Source organism: Mustela nigripes, chromosome 4, assembly GCF_022355385.1.
Source record: "Mustela nigripes isolate SB6536 chromosome 4, MUSNIG.SB6536, whole genome shotgun sequence".
NCBI lineage: Eukaryota > Metazoa > Chordata > Mammalia > Carnivora > Mustelidae > Mustela > Mustela nigripes.
In genome coordinates this window covers 4,794,394-4,811,905 of record NC_081560.1, presented here as the reverse complement: position 1 = coordinate 4,811,905, position 17,512 = coordinate 4,794,394, and the positions used below count along the sequence as shown (strand labels likewise).

Sequence of the window (17,512 nt, the reverse complement as noted above, 5' to 3'; positions counted from 1 at the left end):
TTAAAAGGATACAGAGCTATGCTGTCAAAGAAAAGCTCTGAAATACAGTATTAAGGCAAGTTGAGTGATGTGTTCAGCAAAACATCAAATACAAGCCAAGACCATTCCCACTCGGCAAAAATAAGTTAAAGAGTGAGTTCTGGAAGGATAGCACCGAACTGTTAATAATGCTAACTTCTGCAAAGGGATGGGGAAGGAGGTATATGATGTCTCGTAGAGGTGATGATCTATTTGATTTGAAATTTTCACATTTTTTAAGTGAACACACTGTTTCACTAAGAAAAATCTGAAAATCAGCAGAGTTAGAGCACCAGGTAGAGTACGATCCGCTCAAGAGGGTGTTTATCGTGAGGAAAAACCGAGAATAGCAGAGCATCTTGGAACTTGAGAGATCATTTATTTCATGCCTTTGGTGTAAGTCTGAGACTATGATTAGCACGACCTTTTCTCTTTAAGTGACTCAGGACGACTTTAGTGCTATTTATAAGCAACGGTGTTAACATTCGTATCAATCTGATGGCTTTCTGTTAACTTTATATAAAGGAATGGCTCCATATGGCTTCAGATTTCATAATGTGACTCCCAGAACAAATTGGAGATTTTAAATGTACCACAGGGGTTCCTAAGGTCACACAGCTGCACTAGGTCTTAGGAGACCACATAAATATTTCTATTGGGTAGATTATATATTTATTAATCTTAACAGTATCAGGATAAACTTGGAAATGGCTGCTGAACTCCTGTGGGCTTTCATCACTATGTATTCCCTCAGTAGGGGAAAAACACAACCTGCTACCACGAGATGTCCAAGAAACAGCAAGCATTACAAAGGATTCCTTCACATCCCCCTGCCCGAAGAAAGGTTAGGTGTTCCTGAGGGACAGCAGAGGAAAGAATCCAGCTCAACAGATCAAGATTATAGTTGTGATCAGGAAATCAGATCCACTACTCTTAAAGCTCTTTTCCGAAGTATTTTCCCATGTTCGTAAGTAGCTAAAGAAGGCTTCGTGCCTACATACAGCCCTCTCAGAAGGTCAGCAGGAGGAGGCAGAGGTGGAGAAGCAGGTCATGTGCTCAATATTCTCAAGAAAGGGAGGGGAAGGGGATGAGAGGAACCAAACAGGATGTGATGAAAGGCCAGATCTCCTGACCAGTAAAATGACTATTACATGTTTAAAAAGGTGGTACACAGGATGAATGGGTATTTGAAGGGAATCTGCGGAAAATAAAACATTTCTTAAAGAAAGCCAACATGGGGGCGCCTGGGTGGCTCAGTGGGTTAAAGCCTCTGCCTTCGGCTCAGGTCATGATCCCAGCGTCCTGGGATCGAGCCCCGCATTGGGTTCTCTGCTCAGCGGGGAGCCTGCTTCCCCCTCTCTCTGCCTGCCTCTCTGCCTACTTGTGATCTCTGTCTACCAAATAAATAAATAAAATATTAAAAAAAGAAAGAAAACCAACACGTATGGCACAAGTTCACACTTCCTATTCAATACCCCAACATTGCTGGGCACACAGATGGCAAAGAGAATGAGATCAAATCGCTAACTGGTAGCACACTGGAATTCAAACGTGGGACGTCATTCCAGCCTTAAAAGCCCCACTCTAAGATATTAGCTAATAAAAACTTCTACTTATATGTATTACTACATACTGTACACTATGCTTAAAAGTTTTATTAAACACAGAAGACATTTTTTACTCAAACGAGTATTTGATTTTTATACTTCTAATCTACCAGAAACGAAAACTGAAAAAGCTGGATGCTAGCTGAATGGGTATGTATTTTAAAACCAGTAAGAGCCAACTGGAAAATAAAGGTAAAAAACTAATAACTGCAACGCAAGCAACAAAGCAGTATCTTTGCAGGCCGTTATTCCATGGGAGGAACAGACCAGATGGAGACCCCGTGATGGTCTGCTCCAATGCCACTTCCACACCTGAAGGCAGAGGACCAGCCCCGCCCTATCTCTAGTATCGGGCCTTCTGCAGACAGCATCGCGTGGTTTGGAACTCATCCAAACCACGCGATGTGCCTTCACGCTTACAGATCAGCTAGAGGAAATTCTACTTTCATGCAGCCTCCACCTAGAAAACCATGTCTTCACGTTGAGGGATGTTTTTTTTTGATGTGTATTTTAGAAAACAAAAACAATTCCACTTAAAGGTTTGGATCCCTGATCTCTAAAAGTGGTGAACAGTGGTTAAGGCTGTAACTTGGCTGCTATAAAGCCATCTTTATTCACTGAATGTGTCACTCTGACCTGTACTGGCCGAGGGAGCTGTCGTCCGTGGGACGTGGGTGTGGGGAGCACACAGGTGCGAATGGTTTGGAAGAATGAGCTTTCCCTAGTTCAAAATGTCCTTTATGTCTTATGAAATATTCAGAAGTAAGAAAACTGGGACAGAAAAGAACTTCATGAATAGTATCAAGGCACAAAAGAGATAAAATTTTGTGGGCCTCTGAAAGGTAAAAAAAAAAAGGCACTTATAATAACGAATTAAAACAAGTAAAACATTAACAAAGTAATAAAACCTTTCCCCAAACTCAATACATCACATCTCTTTCGTTCATCAACTACAGAACATAAGGTAAAGCGAAGCATTACTTGTAAATAGGCAGGGAACGTTTCTTCGAGCTTATTTTTCCGTTTTCGGTATCTCTTCTTTATTTTTTCAGTGTTTTCAGTAACAGAAACGGATTCGTCAACTAGAGCATCTGGTAAGTGCTCGCTCCAGCCTGAAACAGCATGAAACAGCAGTCACATCTGTAAGTTTGTGGTATTTAAAGTTTTCAGACAAATACACCCAAAGTAACTTTATAGCTTAGCATCATACACTCAAGATCCATATAAACAAACAAGTTTTTTTTCTTTCTCTCCAGTTTTATTGAGATATAATTGGCATACAACACTGTAAGTTTAAGGTATACAGCAGGACTTGACCAAGACGCTTTTTCACAAAAATATGTCAAAGCAAGTTTATTAGTAAGTTTTAAGTATCACTAAAAATACAACGCATGTCTATTTAGTATCAATATGAGCTTACTATTGTCTCTTTTTTTTTTTTTTTAAGATTTTATTTATTTATTTGACAGAGAGAGATTACATGTAGGCAGAGAGGCAGGCAGAGAGAGAGGAGGAAGCAGGCTCCCTGCTGAGCAGAGAGAGCCCCATGTGGGACTCGATCCCAGAACTCTGGGATCATGACCTGAGCTGAAGGCAGCGGCTTAACCCACTGAGCCACCCAGGCGCCCCCTTACTATTGTCTCTTAAGGAGCATTTCCTTACTTGCAGAGCAGTAAATTGTTTTAACATCAACAGTGTGTTAAAAATTAAAATAATGAAAATCACATGCTCCTGAGCCTGGGGAAAATGGCTACTCGTATACTAAAGGCAATTTAGCAGGAACAATCTTTTTGTAGAGTTTATCAGGCAAATTCAACAAAAGTCTTTTTAAAAACGTGTGTTCTTCAATTAAGCAATTCCAAGTTCAGGGGTTTATTGTGAATTGGGTTTATGTGGTACACGTATATTGTAATAATATATTACTATCTAAAAATAAGCTCGTAAATATGCTATGAATGCCCAATCTTAAAATCAATCAGAAATGGAAAGAAAACAAAATTTTATCTATGAGATTAGCAAATAACTAAGTACACTATTTCAAGCAGATAGGTAAGCACTCAAATCATAGGCTCATACTCCTAAAGCAAACGGCACACCCCTTCTGGAAACCAGTGAAGGTACTTTTGTTACCCGAATATGTAAGTGGACTAACTCTTCTGAAAACTACAAATGGTGGATAAACATTCTTTAAACAACCTTATTAACTGTAGAGTAATCTAACCATTAAATAAAGAATCCTCAAAGACCAAAAAAGTTCAGGTGAAAGAGGAACCACAGAAAGAAATACACACAGAACCAAGTAAAGCTCCCCCTGATTTTGCTAAAATCCAGTGGTCCTGAGCTCCCGTTTTCAGAGCCTCATGAGGAATGGGGACTGGAACACAAAGTTTAAATCCTCCCCCACTCTCCCCCACTGAGACAGAGATTAGCCAGAGGTGCCTCCTATAAAGGTGAGAGACCCAGAAGGATGCTCAGGGTTGGTTCAACAAGAAACCCATCCCCCCAAGCCCCCCCCACACACACACACCACGCCTCCCCTCCCTGTCTCCACCACCAATAGCAAAGAAAACGGCTTGTCTTGTCATGGAAGGTGGTGCTGGGCAGAAATGCAAAAACCGGAAATCTTCCCTGCGAGTTCATAAACTCAGGATAGCCCTAATGTGTAAGAAACCTGAAGTTATAACAGAGAGGGACCACAAAACTTCAAGACAAGAATTTAAGCTAAATTCTTTTAGCTACAGAAGTCCCGGGTAAGGCAGTAGCAGCTCATGCTCCTCTGGTAACAGAGGCAGATATTCCCTGAAATAAGCCACCTTCAATTTGGTCCTCAAAAAAGTTGAGAGAGGGCGCCTGGGTGGCTCAGTGGGTTAAGCCGCTGCCTTCAGCTCAGGTCATGATCTCAGGGTCCTGGGATCGAGTCCCGCATCGGGCTCTCTGCTCAGGAGAGCCTGCTTCCCTCTCTCTCTCTCTGCCTGCCTCTCCATCTACTTGTGATTTCTCTCTGTCAAATGAATAAATAAAATCTTTAAAAAAAAAAAAAAAAAAAAAAAAAAAAAAAAAAGTTGAGAGAATGTTCTACAGAATATGAGCTCAGGGTAAGAAAAAAAATTGTAAATATATTATGTGTATGTATGAATCTCAGACAATAAATACAGTGAAATGAGGCTCCAGAAGGGCTGGGAGTGACATACAGGAGAACCAGTGTTAACCCTTTCTACCCTGCATCACTGGGACACACAGAAGTAACAGTGCACTGAGACTAGGGGGAGTGACTAGAAGGTGTTAAAATACGAAAAAGGCAATTTGGAAAAGGAAACAACCCATAACATAATGAACACTCCCCAGATGACTCCACATGCTGCATATGAAGGGATAAAATACTGACCTAACAGAACTAAAATTAGAGAACAGAACACAGAAAGATGCAAAACAAAACCAGTCTCAGTGAACGTATCCTACTTCTTCGGGCTTCTTACAGCCATTGTAAGTCATGTCAGAAAGTCCTTTAAAACCATGTGGAGCTTCCTTTTAAAAACACAATTTGTAATTTTCATTAATTCACAGGTCAAAACCGCACCCCATAATAATGGAAGAACTCTTATCAGAGCACATTCCGAAAACAGCTCCTTCCTTCACATCCTGCAGAAAGCATTTAAAATGCATAAAGCATACAGACTGTGACATACTGACACAACGTGTTCATCAGAACCAGTTCTCAAGCTATGGTTAAGCAATGATTTAGCCTTCTCTGAAGATCTATGTGAGGATGACAGAATAGTTACTGGAAAACATATTTCTAAAACATTATACAATTTTCTTAAAAATTGCTGGATTGGCTGTCACTTTCAACAAAATAGTCTAAAGTCTCCAATTCCAGGGGCGCCTGGGTGGCTCAGTGGGTTAAAGCCTCTGCCTTCAGCTCGGGTCATGATCCCAGGGTCCTGGGATCGAGCCCCACATCAGGCTCTCTGCTCAGCAGGGAGCCTGCTTCCTCCTCTCTCTCTGCCTGCCTCTCTGCCTACTTGTGATCTCTAATAAATGATTAAAATCTTTAAAAAAAAAAAAAAAAGATTTAAACTCTCCAATTCCATACCAAGGAAATAAGATAGGCTAAGAAGGGCCTTTTGTGAGATGACCGGGAAGCACAAGTGTGACTAAGTGATCCAGTCCCTTCAATGTTTGTACTTAACTCAAGAAAAACAGAAAGTTGTTTCAAAAAAATCTCAGAGGAATACACTCTACTGGACTTAGACCTTTTCCTTACCACACCTGATTTCTGTATTACAGGCATGAACTCGACAGGCTCTCACATCCCTGATCAGTAAGAAGCAACAAGGTTGTGACTGCAGCATTATTTAGGATGGTTCTTTTCAAGAGGGATAGCAAGAAAAGGGAAAATCAAACAAAATCAGTACCATACCATCATCTCTGTTAGGTAACTGCTCAGAAATAGAGCCTGAGGAATCTTTTCTGACGACAGATCTTTTCGTCTTTCCTTGCCCAGTTCGACTCCTTTGTCGTACCATAAATCCACCAATACCTACCCAAAAAGAAAATTGGGTAACTTTGTAAATAATTGATTTCTCCCTGTACTAAGTAGGGTTAAATTGCTTGGAGGCATTTCCCAAATTCTATATGGGCTAATTTAAATCAATAATCATTTTTATGTGCAATACAAGAATTCAGAAATAAGCAAATTAAAAGAGGTCAAAGCTACTGATGGTTAGCTTACCACTAACCGAACAGGTATAAACATACATTACTATAGCACAGAAAGGTTGCATGCATTTCCTCTTCTCACCAGTGTCAAAGTAAATATTATAGTAAATCGTACTTGTTTACAAATATTAAGTAACTCATATATTATCCTTCATATTACTATATTAGCTGCAGGAGAATACACATGAAACTGAACAATCCAAACAAAATCAAGTCTGACTTCAGGGCAACATGTCTGGTGAAGGCTCTTGGACATGACACACACACACAGTGCCACAGTTCAAAGCACAGAATCTGGAGCCACACTATAATTCTTGGGGACTCTGGGTGAGTCATTTAATTTTCCAGTCCTTCAGTTTCCTCCCTGTTAGACAGGGACAGCGGCTAGCACCTCACCTCCTCATACATATATTATAAGGGCTAAACGGCTTGACAGATGTAAAGTACGTAGAACAGTGTCTGATACATAGTCAACGCTAACAGTTTCTGTCACAGGACACAGCCATCTAATGCACTGTGACGTAACGGGTCCCTCAGTCACAAGGATGACCTCCATGGGAGGCGGAAACAGAGAGAAAAAAAACCACAATAAATGTAAGCTCCTAGAAGGAGTTCGCAGTGTCTGGGAAAATTTGTGTAGTTTTAAGCCTCCTAATTAGGAAGAAATGAAATGATTTTCATACAGTGACTAGGGTGAAGTGTATCTAGGTCCTTGTTAATAGATGCAGCCCATCTTCTGGAACGTTACCTTAAAGGTCTTGCAGAATACAAAGAACAGTGAGAAAGTGTCTCCCGGCACATCACAAGGTATTTAGAACTCTCATCAATAAAATACAAGCAGTCAGAAGGATAAAGACTGAACTGATGCCATCTGATGTCTCGTTTGACCAGCAAATAGAAATTAATAAACCACCTGAGTAAAGCTTATACACACTCCGCACTGTGACCAGTTCAGTAATTTTTTTCTAATAAGGCAAATTAAATTTGACAAGCAAAACAGCTTCTCCCTCCACCTCTGAGGCAGGGAGGAAATAAGAGAGAATTTTATCAGTCATACACGACTTGAACTATAAATTTTAGGAGGCACAGGAACCCTGTTGTATTACCGTCTAATTGTACATTTACTGGCTCGTACGCAAGCACTGAAATGTTTCAAAAACAAATATTAAGAACGAATGCTGAAAACCAGAAGAATTCAGAAGTACACATCAAGGGAAAAATAAGTAAGAGGCTTTAAAAATACCAGTACAAATAAAAGCCAATGTAGTAAAGCATTTAATATAATGGACCATATCTGGGATAAGGCATTAAAATAATGATTTACTGTGAAGTATTCACATACTCCATCTACGGAACTTCTACCTCAAAAGCATATTGAAGTAGTTCAGTCCTTCAATTTCTACAGTCAAGTTTTAGTTTGGAGATTTGCTAAGGAGCTACCTTTCATCTCGAGTATTTAATAACAATTGAAGCCCTCGATATTATATTTTTCTTAAATTATCTAAGTTCGATTACATTAAAATATCTCATTTAGGACTATACCTGGTCTGTACGGTTTCCTTTTTCTCTTTTTTACACCTTCTGTTCCTTCTACTCCCTTAGCTTCATCATCCACAGCTTCCCGTTCAGGACTAGATTCTGATTTACCATCACAATCGAGAAGTTCTCCTTCTGAGGGGGAAAAAAACAAAAAAGGAATGCACAGATAATATTGGAAAAATCTATCAAATACAGAATTCCTGTGTAATAGGAAATGCAAGGCCAAGTGGCGACTGAACCACTCTAACTGGGCATCCCAGTAGGTGGGACAAGTCTAGAAAAAGATGGAAAAGGCCCCAAATAGTCACTGAACTCATGATGCTTCGTGCACTGCTTTCAGGAAATGAAATCTCAGCATCAGGGAAGGGGAAACACAGAGAGAAAGTTCAAAAAGACAATTATAAATCAGTTTGCAGTTAACACTCATTCCCTTCCCTTCAATTACATTTTCAGGCTCAGGACCTAAGGCTGTCTCTCTCTCTAGCCTAGAACGCTCTCCCGAGGTCCAACTATAACTGTAATTATCACCTCATTACCAAAACCTTGCTATCCAAAACTGAGAGCAGGGGAGAGAGCAACACTTTTATTTATTAGAAAAAAAAGCCTGTTTCCGTTGCACAAAGAATTTGTTTCTGATATGCTAAGGTAACTGTTTATAACTTACTTTCCTGAAGAAACATTTGTTGAACAGTGGACAGCTAGCAAAAGCAACAACAAACGGCACTGTTACAGTATTTCAGGAGTACCCCAAGTTCACTTGGCCATTACAGACTCCTGTGGAATCAACTATGTATTTATCTGTAACATCATGCATGAGGTTACTTGTTATTTTTATGGGATGTGCCCTCAGACGGCCTCAATCTGGAAACATCGTTTCCCATGGTGGTGTGGTGTAGAATAGTAGTCAAAGGGAAAACCTCCTCAGGCCTTTCTGATGCTGTTTTGCCAACCTTTTAAAAGATTCTGTAATCTCAGACTTTGAGAACTAATGTGTACTGTCAAGAAATGTTTGAAACGCAGCATTTCTCGGCTTTGAGAAAGATGGGATCCTTTTTCAGACAGCTACTGTCCACAGAAGCGAACTCTGCACTGTACTCTGGCTGATGGCGATGTGATCAATTCCTCGCAGTTACAGACTATTTCTTCACAAGCCACAAATCACTAAACTTCAAAATCTGACTTCCTGCTTCATAGTATTTGAACATCAGCTCTCCATAACCATCAGAGTTTTTCTCCCCACCCGACAGACCCAAACGCAACACTGCGGGGGAAAGGTGAGGACTAACCCGTAAAAGACGCCCGCTCTCGGCCAGAATGATCCCTCGCTTGCCTCCTGCTACAGCCCCCAACAGACCCACGTGCCGCAACTCCTGGGCCCAGTGGTCTAGGCACATTACAGCCAAGTGTGCTTTTAAAAACTGGAGGAAGACTAAGCCACTAGGCACTCAGAAACCTCCCATTACCTCCCAGTCCATCCACAGGAAATGGAAACTCCTAAGGCACAACGCTGTGGTTCCGAATGACCAACTGAGTCATGCTTTCTCTCTCCTCTTACCCCCGATCTCTGCACCTCCTGCAGCCACCTCTGTTCACTGCTGGGTACACTGGTCTTCATGACATTCCTCCCACATGCTAGCTGGGCACACGCCTGCCCGGAGCCTGTGCACTGGCCCCCGTCCTGTCTGGGACGCTCTGCCGTCAGCCAGTGCAATGGCCTCTCACTTCTCCCACGCCTCTGCTCACCTGCTGCTTCCAACTCCCTTGCTGCCTCCCACCGCCACGGGCATGCCCATTCCTCTTACTCCAATGCTAGCTTTCCCGGAACACTTGCTAAACAGACTGTAATCAACTCACTTATGATGTGCTGTTTTTGAAAGTAATCTTTGCTCCTAACATTAAAAAGTAAGTTTCATGAGCACAGAATTTCGTCTGCTTTGTTCACTGACATGACCTCCAACACCCAGCACAGAGGAGGATTTGACAGATACTGCTGAATAATGTGATGGACAGATGTATTTATTACTTTGTTTCGAGTCAGCTGAAATGAAACAACCAACCTAAAAGACACAAGCTTGTGGTGATCTTCGGAAATAGGCAAAATGTGACTCATAGTGAATTTAATACTACTAAAATTATTCTGTCATCTCAAGGATTTAGCCAGAAAATCCTTGGTGTCTCCTGGGATCAAAAAAATAGTTATAAACAGGTATGTTTATGATGAACATCTGTGAACATCAATGTGCACTTGAACATTAATAATGGTTTTTCCGTGCAGAACGGAGGGACCACGTTCCACTTAAACTGAGCCACGGCACTTGAGCTCACAGCATCTGAGGTTCATGCTGCCACCTAGCAAACTAGAATGCGGCCCTCTCAATTTCCCCATCTAGGGGTACACTCCTGATTTTGAAGCTGCTCACATCCTACCTATCTAAGGTCATACTGCAAAGATACGGTGTCCCTGGAGATTTCTATAATGTAAATAAGTCCTAGAGACCATGTGAAAGGACGAAAATCTGAAAAGTCCAAGCAGATAACTCACTTAGAGAGGTCAAGGTCATATCAAGGGTTACCTAAGTCGGTAGATTTTACCCTGAGATAAAACGTGTATATTCTAAAAATGATTTTATTTCCTTCTTGTGAACATAATGAACGGAAAATAAGTCAGTCTTACCTCGACTATCATCCATTTCTCCATCCCTTGAATGTTCTGACTGGATGTCTGGAGGGGTCTGAAGGACGGCCACACTGTTCTGATTTATAATCTTCAACTTCAGCTTTGGTTTTGACCGTTTTCTTCGGGGAACTGTAACTGTGAGGCTCTGTAACTGAGTCATCCCTGATTCAGTCAAACACACGCCATCCTGGGTGTACGTCTTGGGTGGATCTAAAATTACAATATCCCAAGCATATACATTCAAAGTCTCACTTTAACTTGCGCTGATAAGTTGAGGGCTGTTCCAAAATACCTCGTGAAGAGACTGTGACTATAAAGCAATTATATGTGAAATGCACAAATAATTCACGGTGCTCAACTGAAACTAAGAAAGAGTGGTCGACTTCCTGGGATCATAAGCAGAAAGGTTACAAGGTCTGCCTGTCAACATGAGGATTTAGAAAGAAAGCACTGACGCTGAAGGTAATGCTTCTGCTACGTGACTATGAGCCTTTCCCAGACTATCTTTTCAAACTAAAAGGTGAGAATCAATTTATGTAAGAGGAACAAGAATACTACTGAAGGCCACGTGGGGAGCCAAGTACCAGTGTAATCAGTGACGCGGAGAGGTGGTGAGTAAGAAGAAATCCTGCAAATGTTTCAATGTACAAAACTGCAATCCACTAAAATTTCTGCACTATCCAAATGCTTTTGTATCCAATGATACCAAACAGAATTAGACAAAAGAACAATGGTTTAAAAAAAAATCCTATTAGTCACCACCCTCGTTAATCCATTACGAAAAAAAGAGTAAGAAATTCAATTAATTCTCATAAGAAAAAAAAGTCACTGTTCGATAACCAGGCCTTAGTTTCTGCTAAATTTGTCACTAAGCGCAGTGATACATCAATGAAACCAAAGCACGTATGGGCCAACGATTACTCTGGGTGGTTATTTCACTGCTACTTTGCTGAGACTGACAGGAAGCGTGTCACGTGAAAGCTGGGTAAGACACCCAAGACACGTGTCAGTCACAGAAACGATTGACAACATCAGGGAACTTGGGCTGAACACTCGTATGACAAAGGCGGGTTTCGTGGCACATGCGGCAGGTCGGCTGTATCAGTGACCAGCGTGCACGTGCTCTCGGTAAGGGACAGTGAAGCAAAGGGCCAGAGGCTTTACCTAGCTCTTTCACTTTTGTGACAATCTGTGCTACGAGGGAGGATTCACAGCAGTCTGAGGAAGGCACTGAAATGGAAAAGAAAAAAAAGAAGCTGTGTAATTTTTTTCAGAAAATGAACCACTGAAGGATTTATACATAATTAAATATTCTACTTCTGCACCCATTTTACTGAAGTAAATACTTAAAACACTAAATAGAGTTCAAGACTGTCTTTAACAACACCAGGGAGCCGTAGTGAAGGACACACACCCCACAGAGGCCCAGGTGAGCAGCAGCACACAGATTTCTACGTATTCCTAGGAACTACAAGATGACGGATCGTGAAGGGAAAATCATTATGTATCTACAACACATGCTTAATTTATTTTCTTTAGGAAAGCCAACTGTTTTAATATATTAAGTTGGGGAAAATATTTACAACTAAAAGAACTTATTTTTCATAAAATACTTGTGGAGATAACTGTTTCACAAAATGAAAAAGAGAGGCAAGTCCACTCCCTGGGTATGGACAGCACAGCGCAAGGGAGTTACAGGAGCACAGACCCACGGTTCACGGTATTTCCTTACCATTTGATGTAGGCATATAGGGTCTGCACATGCTACAGTCAAAACCAATGTCGGCTACATTTTCCACTTCCTCTTCAGTACTTAAGTTTTGACAAACTGCGTGCATCCATCTAAAAAGACCGTATTTTGCACATTAAAACAGAACTGCAGCAGGAGTTGGCAGCTGCCACACGGAGAGCCCCTAAGGCTCAGATGTTCCTCCTATGTTGCCCCTTCTCCTGACCACAGCTCCCGACCCGCAAAAACTTTCAGAGCTGAGAATAAGCCACAGAAAAGGAGAGCGATCAAGTACTGGTAAGGAAGCAAAAGCACATGGAGGGCGGGTTAAGTGCCCTCAGATCACACAGTGAGTGCATCAGAGAAGCAGAAGCTCGTGAGGGCGAGCACGAAGGAATTCTGGGAAAGCACGAAGTCGTCGGCAAATGGGCTAGCGTGTCTGGGCTCCATGTGGCGGGCACCCACTGTGGAGTAGACGGAGCTCATGTGTTTGAGGCTGAATGCTCACGGGGAAAAAGGAATTACCTTGCCTTTGAACAAAGAATCGCTAGGCAGAGTCCTGAGAACCCTGTATTACTGGCAAAATAACATTACAGCTAATACTACGCATATAGTGCTGACTATGAACACAGCACAAGATTATATCACCGATGGGGCGCCTGGGTGGCTCAGTGGGTTAAAGCCTCTGCCTTTGGTTCAGGTCATGATCTCAGGGTCCTGGGATCGAGCCCCACATCGGGCTCTTTGCTCGGCAGGGAGCCTGCTTCCCTCTCTCTCTGCCTAAGTGTGACCTCTGGCTAGCAAATAAATAAATAAATAAAATTAAAAAAAAAAAAAAAAAAAAAGATTGTATCACCGAAACCAAAGAAAACACTCCTGACTTTGAAGTTGCTCACATACTACCAAGGGCGGGGAGCTCATACCCTGCACCTGGACAGTTAGTATCCACAGCTGTAAGAAAAACTAGCTTAAGGAAAATAAAATGTGTGAGACCATTTGTAGAATCTAATAAAAGATTCAAAAACTCTCCATGGGGATGCCTGAGTGGCTCAGTGGGTTAAGCCGCTGCCTTCAGCTCGGTTCATGATCTCAGGGTCCTGGGATCGAGTCCCACATCGGGCTCCTTGCTCAGCAGGGAGCCTGCTTCTCTCTCTGCCTCTGCCTGCCTCTCTGCCTACTTGTGCGCTCTCTCTCTCTGATAAATAAATAAATAAAATCTTTAAAAAAAAAAAAAAAACCCTTCACAGAAAAATGCATACATGCAAGCAATAATTCTGTACCTAATTTCAAGAATTCATAAAACCCTTAAAAGCCTCAAGTCAAAAATCTTTGTCTGAAACTGCAAGTACAAAACAGGAAACTTGTCTAAGTTTCTAGCCAACAGAAAATCTAGAAAGCTTTGCTTCTTAAATTTAAGACAGAGAATGTTATTTTCCAATTTCCTTTTGCTATATTTAAAAGAGAAACACTTGCAAGAGAAAAAGGAATTTAAAAAGTAGCACAATACCTATCACACTGTCTGCACTGCAGAATAAGGTCTTCTTCTCGGTAGTTCCGGCAGCAGACGGGGCAGGAAGCCAGGCTTGCACAGGGAGCACACTGTGTGTAGTTGTTCTGCCACTCGCATCGCAGACCCGCAGATGTCGCTCCACAGTGCCTGCACCAAACACACCTGAAACCCAACACCCCCCAACAAGTCTCATTTTATTTACGTACTTATTTAGTTACTATAATCAAGAAGACACACTAGAACAGAATAGGGGGAATCAATGAAAGCAAATCAGAACATTTTTCTGAGAGGCGGCATGGCATCTACCATACTCGACATGTTGTCAGGCAATGAAGCGGGCGCAGCGAATTTTTAAGAACGGGGGGGGGGGGGGGGGGGGGGGGGGGGGGGGGGGGGAGCGCGGTGCACTTGCGAGGCCAAGGAAGGGAGGCAAGTCCCGCAGTACCATTTGCACTTCCAGCCCCCCTTGGGCACGGTCTGCAGAGGAGGGGCGAGGCAGTAGGTGTGGTAGCTTATGTCACAGTCATCACAGAGCAGGAGTCTTCCGGGGTCACTCGCCTTCCCACAGGCCTCACACACGGTGCACTCCAGGCACCTCCAACCTTTGCTAAGAACGACTTTAGTGATCTGTAAAAGAAACCACCGATGCAAGTGATTGACACACTAACCGATTCCTCATTCGGCATGGTCACATACGTCATACACATGAGGATGCAGCGCTGATGTCTCAGGAAGCAGGGAAGAGCCAATCAAGTAACACGTACTGAGCACCAGCAGTGGCCCAACCCAGGTGTGGGAACATGTACTTTCACAAGGGCCCCGATGGGACAGAGTAACAGAAAGCAGAACATACTCGAATGCCTAACCACCTCGTCCTCGGACTTTATGTCCACTTACAGAGGCGGCGACTAGATTTTGAAGAAATCAAGTATACTTCCCCTTCCCTGTTAATACAAGTTTTGAAAATGTATTGGCCTAGTTTCCAGCTGTGATGTTTCATGAATTCATACTTCTAAAACTTGTATACATTGCACAAGGATCTATATATTAAAGTCAGTATTTAAAAATCTAAAAAATTTAGAGTAAATCATAAATTCCCAAGGACATTTCATGACCTTGGAGGCTTTCAGGCCATGACAGTGGGACTTCCGACGCGCATCACCACTCTGTTTAGTCTCCTCTGTCACAAGGTCTAAGTTAGCAGGAAAGTTTGAGAATCTCTGTACTTTTTTTTCTTTTTTTTTTTTTTAAAGATTTTATTTATTTATTTGACAGAGAGAAATCACAAGTAGATGGAGAGGCAGGCAGAGAGAGAGAGGGAAGCAGGCTTCCTGCCGAGCAGAGAGCCCGATGCGGGGCTTGATCCCAGGACCCTGGGATCATGACTTGAGCCGAAGGCAGCGCCTTCGGCTGAGCCACCCAGGCGCCCTGTACTTTTTTTCTTTAAGATTTCATTTATTTATCTGACAGAGACACAGGGAGAGAGGGAACACAAGCAGTGGGAATGAGAGAGGGAGAAGCAGGCTTCCTGCCAAGCAGAGAGCCCAATGTCGGGCTCGATCCCAGAACCCTGGGATCATGACCTGAGCGAAGGCAGATGCTTAATGACTGAGCCACCCCAGCGCTCCAATAATCTCTATAGTTCTGACACACTCCTCAAAGTAGCCACTCCATGTACAATTATGAACTTGGATCCAAAGGAAAACTCTCAAAAAAACAGAATCTGTAAGACAGGACCACCAAGTAGGTATGTTACTGAAAGAGCAAACAAAATACAGAATAAAAATTCAGATCATGGAGAGTAAGAAAGTCTAAAAGCTATCTCAGAGGAAGGTAAAAGAGCTAAATAAGTAAAAAACAACTATCAAAATGGCATCAAACTTTCCAACTATGAACACTAAAACAGAGTAACAGTTTTCAATTCTACAGGAATATACTTTTCAAGATACAAATCTTAACCAAGCAAACAAACAACTAAGTGTGGAAGGAGACTACCTTTTAGGAATATGAGGACTCAAACTTCATCTCCCAAATACCTCTTTGAATGAAGTCAAAGATGTGAGGAACAAAACAAGGGCCGCCACAAGAACCAGGAAGGCGCGCCACGTGGGAAACAATGACCCCAACAAAGGGCCGCAGCCCAGGGGAGCTGACGAATGAGCAGCAGCACAGACGTGGAGAAAGAAGTGGGAGTGTCAGGAGTGGGCGGGACTTCTTCCAGGAAATGTTACTTTTGCCAAAATAATTTGACAGAATCATGTTTCTGCAGTATGTATAAGCAAACAACAACAACTAGTGAAGATTCATGAATCACTGTATTATTTTTGCTATTAGAAATTCCAAGACAGGGCGCCTGGGTGGCTCAGTGGGTTAAGCCGCTGCCTTCGGCTCAGGTCATGATCTCAGGGTCCTGGGATCCAGTCCCGCATCGGGCTCCCTGCTGAGCAGGGAGCCTGCTTCCTTCTCTCTCTCTCTGCCTGCCTCTCAGTGTACTTGTGGTTTCTCTCTGTCAGATAAATAAATAAAATCTTTAAAAAAAAAAAAATTAAAAAAAAAAAAAAAAAAGAAATTCCAAGACAAAGCCACAGCAAACCACTTAGGTCTCCCGTGAACACCTACTGAGTCATAACCAACACTGTCCGCTGACTCGATGTGTAGAACTACATTGAGAGGAGAGGTCTATTTTAAGACCTCAATTGGCATTTATTTATTCATAGCAAAAAGTCAACAAAATCAAACAAAGAAACAGCAGAAGCAAGAGCATGTTACTCAGAACTTCAAGGCAACTCCTAGAAGGCCCTGCAAGGGTCAGAAGGACCGCCTGGGCAACAGGCAGGAAGCGCGGAGGCCGAGCAGGACAGCCGACAGCCAATCACTGCAAAGCTCTGAAAGCTGTTTGATTCTAAGTATGTAGATTTATTAGTCTGATTAGCCTACTGAGGCTTTTAAATTACTCACAGATTATCAAATTATGTATTATTTACCCAAACGGAGGACAGAGATTAGGACAGGAGGAGCAGGGTGGCTTACAGCAGTCACTGGCAAACTTCTTTTAGAAAGGGCCAGAGAGTAAATACTCTGAACTTCGTGGGGCACGTGGTCTGTGAATGACACAACTGTGCCACAACAGCGTGGAGCCCACAGAAGACATATGTCAACAAAAGAATATGGCTGTGTTTCAATAAAATTTCGTTTATAAAGATTTGGCCTGAGGGAGACAGAGTGGGAGACAGAGCCTAGCTATCATGTGTCTTCATTCCTACTAAGTTTTCCTACTTTACAGACACCTACCCTGTGGCCTTTTACAGCCACATTCTCGGGTTACTCAGCGATACTCACTCTCCCAGGCACGTCAGTGTGGTTACTATGCCCACAACCATTCGAACCGCTCCCGTCAGTCTGTCCGACCACCTCCCTCCCAAGCCTGAGCTCCCTGCAGCTCCGCGCCATCTGGACAGCCTCCCCTCATGGAAAGCCCCCCCCCCCCAGCTCCCAGCAGAGTTTGCAGAGCTCGACCAACAACGTTCTTTTTCCTCCCACTGAACTGAAAGGAATTACCCAGGGTTTCATTCGTAAGTTCTGATGGATGTGTTTAATAGTCTGTGAGAGTATCTGCTTCAACTACGACGGAGTACCTGGCATGAGACCTCTGTCCCACCAGAAAATACCAGCAAATGGGGCAAAATGCATTAATCACTTGCTTCAGATACCGA

General features: G+C 42.6%; 1 protein-coding gene across 16 annotated transcripts in view; it reads right to left on the bottom strand.

The window, feature by feature from the left end:
- The window catches only part of KMT2C (lysine methyltransferase 2C), a 193,685-nt gene that overhangs the window by 59,394 nt on the left and 116,779 nt on the right, over positions 1-17,512 (bottom strand). For all 16 annotated transcript variants that reach the window (XM_059396046.1, XM_059396051.1, XM_059396050.1 and 13 more), the window contains 8 exons: positions 14,245-14,426; positions 13,797-13,961; positions 12,293-12,402; positions 11,725-11,790; positions 10,558-10,770; positions 7,887-8,015; positions 6,046-6,165; positions 2,607-2,737 (listed from right to left, as the gene is read on the bottom strand). In XM_059396046.1, coding sequence (XP_059252029.1) covers positions 2,607-2,737; positions 6,046-6,165; positions 7,887-8,015; positions 10,558-10,770; positions 11,725-11,790; positions 12,293-12,402; positions 13,797-13,961; positions 14,245-14,426 — 1,116 coding nt within the window. The remainder of the gene's footprint in view (positions 1-2,606; positions 2,738-6,045; positions 6,166-7,886; positions 8,016-10,557; positions 10,771-11,724; positions 11,791-12,292; positions 12,403-13,796; positions 13,962-14,244; positions 14,427-17,512) is intronic.